This window comes from Eurosta solidaginis, chromosome 2 (assembly GCF_040869045.1).
Source record: "Eurosta solidaginis isolate ZX-2024a chromosome 2, ASM4086904v1, whole genome shotgun sequence".
Lineage (NCBI taxonomy): Eukaryota > Metazoa > Arthropoda > Insecta > Diptera > Tephritidae > Eurosta > Eurosta solidaginis.
Window position 1 is genome coordinate 195,678,880 of NC_090320.1, and position 8,318 is coordinate 195,687,197.

At 37.3% G+C, this 8,318-nt stretch overlaps 1 protein-coding gene across 2 annotated transcripts; it reads right to left on the reverse strand.

Moving 5' to 3' along the window:
• Positions 1 to 6,932: 6,932 nt before the first annotated feature.
• LOC137242538 (uncharacterized) lies at positions 6,933 to 7,825 on the reverse strand. Of its 2 annotated transcripts, none has more exons than XM_067769811.1 (2): positions 7,732 to 7,825; positions 6,933 to 7,401 (listed from the first exon to the last, which is right to left on the reverse strand). In XM_067769811.1, the coding sequence occupies exons 1-2, from the start codon at positions 7,775 to 7,777 to the stop codon at positions 7,085 to 7,087; spliced, it is 363 nt and encodes a 120-aa protein (XP_067625912.1). In that variant the 5' UTR covers positions 7,778 to 7,825; the 3' UTR covers positions 6,933 to 7,084. The 2 variants fall into 2 exon arrangements, with proteins under 2 accessions (XP_067625912.1, XP_067625913.1); XM_067769812.1 differs by having other exon boundaries at positions 7,611 to 7,747.
• Between the last annotated feature and the right edge of the window lie 493 nt (positions 7,826 to 8,318).

An 8,318-nucleotide genomic window follows, 5' to 3' on the forward strand; every position in this document is an offset into this window, starting at 1 on the left:
CGATTAAACAATTGCTCAAGATGAAATAAGTGTTGTTCAGAGGATTCAGAAGCAATTAAAACATCGTCGAGGTAAGGGAAACACAAGTCTAACCCTCGAAGAACCTCATGCATGAACCGCTGAAACGTTTGAGCGGCGTTACATAAGCCAAAAGTCATAAATCGGAACTCAAATAATCCGAACGGGGTAATTATAGCCGTTTTTGAAACATCGGCAGGAGCAACCGGAATTTGATTGTAGGCACGAACTAAATAAATGGTAGAAAAAAATGTCTTTCCTGAGAGCCCATAAGCGAAATCATGGATATGCGGAATGGGATAACGATCAGGAAGAGTTTGAGCGTTAAGACGACGATAGTCTCCGCACGGACGCCACTGGCCATTTTTCTTTAATACCATATGTAAGGGACTTGACCAAGAACTTTTAGATGGGCAACAAAGTCCTTGATCGACCATAAATTGAAACTCTCGCTTTGCAATTTCGAGCTTGTCCGGAGCTAAACGACGAGGCCTCGAAAATATCGGAGGACCTTTTGTCTCGATAACATGCTCAACACAATGAGGAACTTTTTTCTGATGCAACGAAGGATTCGTTAAATCCGGATATTTAGATAAAAGTTTATGATATATGGTTGAACTTACAAGTGTCTTTATCGCTGGTAACTCTCTTAATTCACATAACTTACCGGAAGAGCTCAGACCAGTTTCGGAATCTACCAAACAGCTTTTTTTCAAATCTACCAACAATCCTAAATGTTTCAAAAAGTCTGCGCCAATTATAGGACTGCTAACATCAGCAATACTGAATTCCCAAGCAAAGGAGCGACGTAAACCAAAAGTTGGGGTTAAAAGTTCAGTACCAAATGTGTTGATAGCTGTACCATTAGCAGCAAAAAGTTTGTATTTGTCTTGATTTTTGTTAGATATACCTGCTGATGGGAGAACCGACACATCCGCTCCAGTGTCTATCAAAAACTTTTTGTTGGTGGACTTATCAAAGATATGTAAACGATTAATTGTAGAGTATCGGCAACTAGCTTCATCTAGTGACCGACCGGCGAGTTTCCCTGATGGGAAATGAATGAACACGGCTGTCGACAATTCCGAGCTTGAGACCTAAATCTACGATGGTAATAGCACCACTCGGTTGTATTAGCTGACTTAGTTGGGTAACGCCCATGCGAATTTGAACGACTTCTGCGTCGAAAGCGTTGTTTTTGAAGATTGCTAATAGCTGCGTTCGAAGCTGTTATTTGTTGTTGAAGATCCGATAGATCAGGAAACGATTGCATTGCCACGACTGTTGATTGTTGTTGTATTGAGATTGCTTGAATTTTATCTGCAGTTACTGCAAGTTTATCCGACGTTTCAGAAGATGTTGCCAAAACAGCTTGCGTTTGCGAAGGTAGACGTTGTTGCCACAATGTTCGCAGGAAGTCATCGGTAACTCCACCATGCGAGAGACCACGCATTTCCCGCAGAAGAAAACTAGGTTTTTTGTCCCTACGTCCAAATCGTTCAACAACTTTTGGATTCTCTTCTCCTCGGAAAATGAAAAATGATCGATGAGACGTTGTTTAAGCTGCGTATATATATTCTGAGGTTGTGCCAGAATAATATCGCTTACCTGACTTAATATATCAGATTCTAATTCAGGAAGAATCGTGAAATATTTTGTTTTCTCCGTCACAATTCCGTGATGTTCGAACTGTGCCTCGATTTGTGCAAACACTACCAATGGATTTTCCTTCCAGAATTTCGGAATTCGTAGATGAATTCCTCCTTGTGAAAATGAATTCGAGTTGTTTGACGATGCCACAATCGTGTTGCTGATTGTGGATGGAGGATTCGTGTTTATTGTGGTTGATTGCTGTGATGAGGCGGCATTGTCTCCGGAGCGTGTATTCGGCATGATGCGTATGAATATGTTCACTGGTTCGGGGTCACCAATATATCGTATTTAATAAATACGATAATAACGTTCTTTATTTTTCAATAATTCTTTAACAACTAAAATTTATTTAGAGAGAAAATATTTTTTTCATTTTGATGTTTTACAAAAAGATATATAAAAAAATTGTTTGATAAAATTAAAATAAACAAGTTGTTTTTTAACAAGTGCATGTCCTACACAAATTATATGAAGAAAAAGGGCAAATTTTACATCTCATTCTTAATCTACCCTCTGCTCACAAGAAAACTCTCAAGTAATTTTTTTAATTTTCCTCTTGAAAATTTTTTTAATTGAAAATATGCATTTTCCTACTTTATTATTTATTTTCTTTATAAAATTGCTTCCGAGATGAGAGCTGCAGCTATAAATTTAAGCCTGGAAGTATTTCTTGAGCATTTCTTGGACTCTTGACTCATGTGTTTACGAAACATTCAAGCAGCTGCAAAACCAGCAGCGCTGAAGGTAAAACTGCTGCACTTGTAGTTTGGGGGTAACTCATCAACACCAAGTACACCAACAGCAGACGAATCAAGGCGCATCTACATATCTTTAGACCCCAGAGTGACGACGGCTATGCGGATATTATTTTTATACTCAGTTGAGCAGAGCTCACAGAGTATATTAAGTTTGATTGGATAACGGTTGGTTGTACATATATAAAGGAATCGAGATAGATATAGACTTCCATATATCAAAATAATCAGGATCGAAAAAAAATTTGATTGAGCCATGTCCGTCCGTCCGTCCGTCCGTTAACACGATAACTTGAGAAAATTTTGAGGTATCTTGATGAAATTTGGTACGTAGGTTCCTGAGCACTTATCTCAGATCGCTATTTAAAATGAACGATATCGGACTATAACCACGCCCACTTTTTCGATATCGAAAATTTCGAAAAACCGAAAAAGTGCGAAAATTCATTACAAAAGACAGATAAAGCGACCAAACTTGGTAGATGAGTTGAACTTATGACGTAGAATAGAAAATTAGTAAAATTTTGGACAATGGAGGTGGCACCGCCCACTTTTAAAAGAAGGTAATTTAAAACTTTTGCAAGCTGTAATTTGGCAGTCGTTGAAGATATCATGATGAAATTTGGCAGGAACGTTACTCCTATTACCATATGTCTGCTTAATAAAAATTAGCAAAGTCGGAGAACGACCACGCCCACTTTTTAAAAAATTTTTTTTTAAATTCAAATTTTAAAAGAAAAGTTAATAGCTTTACAGTATATAAGTAAATTATGTCAACATTCAACTCCAGTAATGCTGTGGTGCAACAAAACACAAAAATAAAAGAAAATTTCAAAATGGGCGTGGCTCCGCCCTTTTTCATTTAATTTGTCTAGGATACTTTTAACGCCATAAGTCGAACAAAAATTAACCAATCCTTTTGAAATTTGGTACGGGCATAGATTTTATGACGTTAACTGTTTTCTGTGAAAATGGGCGGAATCGGTTGATGCCACGCCCAGTTTTTATACACAGTCGTCTGTCTGTCCTTCCGCATGGCCCTTAACACGATAACTTGAGCAAAAATCGACATGTCTTTAATGAACTTAGTTCACGTGCTTACTTGAACTCACTTTATCTTGGTATGAAAAATGAACGAAATCCGACTAAGACCACGCCCACTTTTTCGATATCGAAAATTACGAAAAATGAAAAAAATGCCATAATTCTATACCAAATACGAAAAAAGGGATGTAACATGGTAAGGTAATTGGATTGTTTTATTGACGCGAAATATAACTTTAGAAAAAACTTTATAAAATAGTTGTGACACCTACCATATTAAGTAGAAGAAAATGAAAAAGTTCTGCAGGGCGAAATAAAAAACCTTTAAAATCTTGGCAGGTATTACATATATAAATAAATTAGCGGTATCCAACAGATAATGTTCTGGGTCACCCTGGTCCACATTTTGGTCGATATCTGGAAAACGCCTTCACATATACAACTACCACCACTCCCTTTTACAACTCTCATTAATGCCTTTAATTTGATACCCATATCGTACAAACTCATTCTAGAGTCACCCCTGGTCCACCTTTATGGCGATATCTCGAAAAGGCGTCCACCTATAGAACTAAGCCCCACGCCCTTTTAAAATACTCATTAACACCTTTCATTTGATACCCATATCGTACAAACATATTCTAAAGTCACTCCTGGTCCACCTTTATGGCGATATCTCGAAAAGGCGAACTCCTATAGAACGAAGGCCCACTCCCTTTTAAAAATACTCATTAAGACCTTTCATTTGATACCCATATCGCACAAACGAATTCTAGAGTCACCCCTGGCCCACCTTTATGGCGATATCTCGAAACGGCGTCCACCTATGGAACTAAGGATTACTCCCTTTTAAAAAAGTCATTAACACCTTTCTTTTGATACCCATATTGTACAAACAAATTCTAGGGTCACCCCTGCTCCACCTTTATGGCGATATCTCGAAACGGCGTCCACCTATGGAACTAAGGATTACTCCCTTTTAAAATACTCATTAACACCTTTCTTTTGATACCCATATTGTTCAAACAAATTCTAGGGTCACCCCTGGTCCACCTTTATGGCGATATCTCGAAAATGCGACCACCTATACAACAACCACCACTCCCTTTTAAAACCCTCATTAATACCTTTAATTTGATGCCCATATTGTACAAACATATTCTAGGGTCACCCCTGGTCCACCTTTATGGCGATATTTCGAAACGGCGTCCACCTATGGAACTAAGGATTACTCCCTTTTAAAATACTCATTAACACCTTTCTTTTAATACCCATATTGTACAAACAAATTCTAGGGTCACCCCTGGTCCACCTTTATGGCGATATCTCGAAACGGCGTCCACCTATGGAACTAAGGATTACTCCCTTTTAAAATACTCATTAACACCTTTCATTTGATACCCATATCGTACAAACGCATTCTAGAGTCACCTCTGGCCCACCTTTATGGCGATATCTCGAAAAGGCGACCACCTATCCGACAACCACCACTCGCTTTTAAAACCCTCATTAATACCTTTAATTTGATACCCATATCGTACAAACACATTCTAGAGTCACCCCTGGTCCACTTTTATGGCGATATTTCGAAACGGCATCCACCTAGAGAACTAAGGCCCACTCCCTTTTAAAATACTCATTAACACCATTCGTTTGATGCCCATATTGTACAAACAAATTCTAGGGTCACCCCTGGTCCACCTTTATGGCGATATCTCGAAACGGCGTCCACCTATGGAACTAAGGATTACTCCCTTTTAAAATACTCATTAACACCTTTCATTTGATACCCATATCGTACAAACCCATTCTAGAGTCAACCCTGATCCACCTTTATGGCTATATCCCTAAATGGCGTCCACCTATAGAACTATGGCCCACTCCCTCATAAAATACTCTTTAATGCCTTTGATTTGATACGCATGTCATACAAACACATTCCATGGTTTCCCTCGGTTCATTTTCCTACATGGTTATTTTCCCTTATGTTGTCACCATAGCTCTCAACTGAGTATGTAATGTTCGGTTACACCCGAACTTAACCTTCCTTACTTGTTATTCATGTAATCAGCTATCTTGGCGATCTTTCCGGTATGCCTAATGTCCGGAAATAGCAAGCGCGTGTTCCGCAAAGTCATAACTTGGGCTTCGACACGCTTCATCCCGGCCGGTAGAATACCTGGAATCATACCACATTTCCCGGCCGAAGCTGCAACCCCAACAAGAAAACATGACTTAGCGACGCAGCTCGACTCTAGAGACTCTCACATTACCAATCTCAGCTTGTATATTATGCGGCTAGTAAATGAACACAAACATGCCAAATGGGAAGTGCATCTGAAGAATTGTGGGTGTTAATAAATTGTGGTCGACCGTCAAATCCTTGTCTAACACGACAAAATACAATATCCATCACCTCTGGCGATAAAACTCTGTCGCACTCCAAGAAACGCTCGAGCGCTTCCTGCCGGTAAATTGTAATGCATCTTTAGTAGGCAAGGCTAGACGTCGTGTAAACAGAGGGGACACATAAATACAAACACGACCACAAAAATAATGGGTAAGGCTCGCGGAGGGGTGGGAAACGGCCAGATGAAAAAGTGATAAAGTTTAAGGGAAGCAGATAGGGATTGATACAGCCACGATATAGATAAGAAAGAGAGGTTGAAGGGTAGGGAGTGGGCGAAGGAAGGAGAGAGAGATAGAGGAAAATAGTGAGGTATAAGGATAAAGTAAGGGAACGGGAAAGATTAAGTGGGAGAGTAGGAGTAGACGATGGAGTGCAGGAAAACCCAAAATAAAGCAGGACATAATATTTTTCATGGCGGTATACCTATGACAAGTCTAAGGCAGGGCTTCTCTTCCTATTTTAGGTGTGCTGCTATTAAATTTTTCCTGTAGTTTTGATATTAATTGTCGCGACATTTGTGTGGCATTATTTTAAGCTATTTCGTTTTTCGAGAGTTCACAGTGCTTCTAGTAATGAAATAACACCTTAATGTTTATATGTTGTTGTTGGTAATTAGTATGCAATGATAGTGCAAAAGTTGTTTGTCCATATAACCAACGATAAAAAAATTGTGAACATAGAGAAAGTGTTGTTATATCATGAGTGAAGCACCTACAGATACGCTTTTCTTATAAGAAAAAAATTAAAGCTCATACGAATTTGAAAACAATGGGGGTTAAGAAATTAGAGTCATTGATTTTTCTTATGTAACCATGATTAACACTTTTTCAGCTCGATCGAAGGAGGAAGCAATTCACATATCCAATTACTTAGCTAACGAACTTGTTAGACAACAAATGGCATGGTTTTTCCTCACATCAAACTTCGGTGGCAAATTACTCATTTAGATATGAAGAGCTTTCACTTGCCTTTTCATTTGTATAACAACTGTCTTTATTGTACTTCAGTTTTAAACTCTAGCATAGTCTAAATTCCGCAACAAGGAAGGCAAATGAAGTAAATATTTTTAAATTTATTTAAAACTTGTTATTTTCTTTTTAAAATTTCTTAAAAAAATAAATCAGCAAAAAGTGATATAAACGGATTTCATTCCACGAAACAAATGTAAAATTAACTTAGTTACAATTTAATTAAAATTAGGGGCTCACTTATTTCTACCGATTTGATCAACTTGCGCCTGCAGATTATTTATCACTTCCGATGGCACTTGATCTCCTAGGATCTCGAATAGATTTATTCGTTGATTGCCGGGAATCGCTTCGTATGCGCCCAATTCAATGCCTTCTTGCACATTTTGAATTTGTGCATCCTTAGGTATGAGGAAGGTTTGCTGTGCTTGGCGTATAGCTTCGTTGGTGTACGCAGCTCCTTCACGCTGAGGATGAGCCAATGCAATAGCCAATAGAGCGCTAAACGCAATTAAAGTTTTCATTTTCTGGTTTTTGTTTTTTGTGCCCGGAGCTGTAATAGATTTAATAAAAATGATATTTCAAAATACGTGATTTTTTAATACTTTTTGTTTTTTTATTTAGATAGAAGAAAATGTTTTTTTTTTTTCATTAACTGTCTGCATATTTCAATGCTTAATAGAAAGTTTTGTTAAATTCTTTTTATTTTTTAAACATAAATTAATTCGTTTTTGAGACAACTCTTAACACTAATAGCATTACTTCGATCACAAAAGTAATTTAGCATATTTTTTATCTGCGTACTTCCGCTAAATTTATAATTTGTTTTTCACTTTTTTTGCCTTTGTAAGCAATTATTTTGTTTAACGGCAGACGGTCTTACCTTGCGCGTATTCGTTATGTGAATGTTTAATTTTGCGCATGCGCATGGTGCTTTTTATAAACTCGGCTACCAACCACTTAACGATTCACTGTTTCGCTTTTGCCCGCCACTCACAACAAACTTTTTATGTTTCTGCATGTTTGTGTGTAGGTCTCGTCGTGTACATATAAACTTTTTTTTTTTTACTTTTGAAGAAGATTAAGCCATTGCAGGGATTTAAATCCAATTGAAAGTGACATGTTGCGAATATTAATCGTTTTACTATTGTTACCAAATAAAAATAAAAGACGATAAAGTAAGTGGTTTTGAAGAAAGTGGTCACTATTAAAAAATTGTCTGTGAGTACTTATTTTATGAAAACGTGGTGTGATTTTAAATAAATACATACAAACATTCATATGTAGTTGATTTGGAAAATTGAATATGCATATGGTGTTGGGTCAACAGATAGATTTTGGACTTACTTCTTCGCTATATTTTAAAATATAAATATAATAAATAAATTTAGAAACCCCAGTAGTGAATTGAGAGGTTTCTAATTTTGTACCAGAAAAAAAAAAAAAAATGAAAAATTGATTAAGCTGATA

Excerpts from the sequence above, each read along its gene's own strand:
- LOC137242538 (XM_067769811.1), bottom strand. The coding sequence starts at position 7,777 with ATGCGCATGCGCAAAATTAAACATTCACATAACGAATACGCGCAAG. Across the intron at positions 7,402-7,731 it reads ACATAACGAATACGCGCAAG|CTCCGGGCACAAAAAACAAA; the intron begins GTAAGACCGTCT and ends AATCTATTACAG.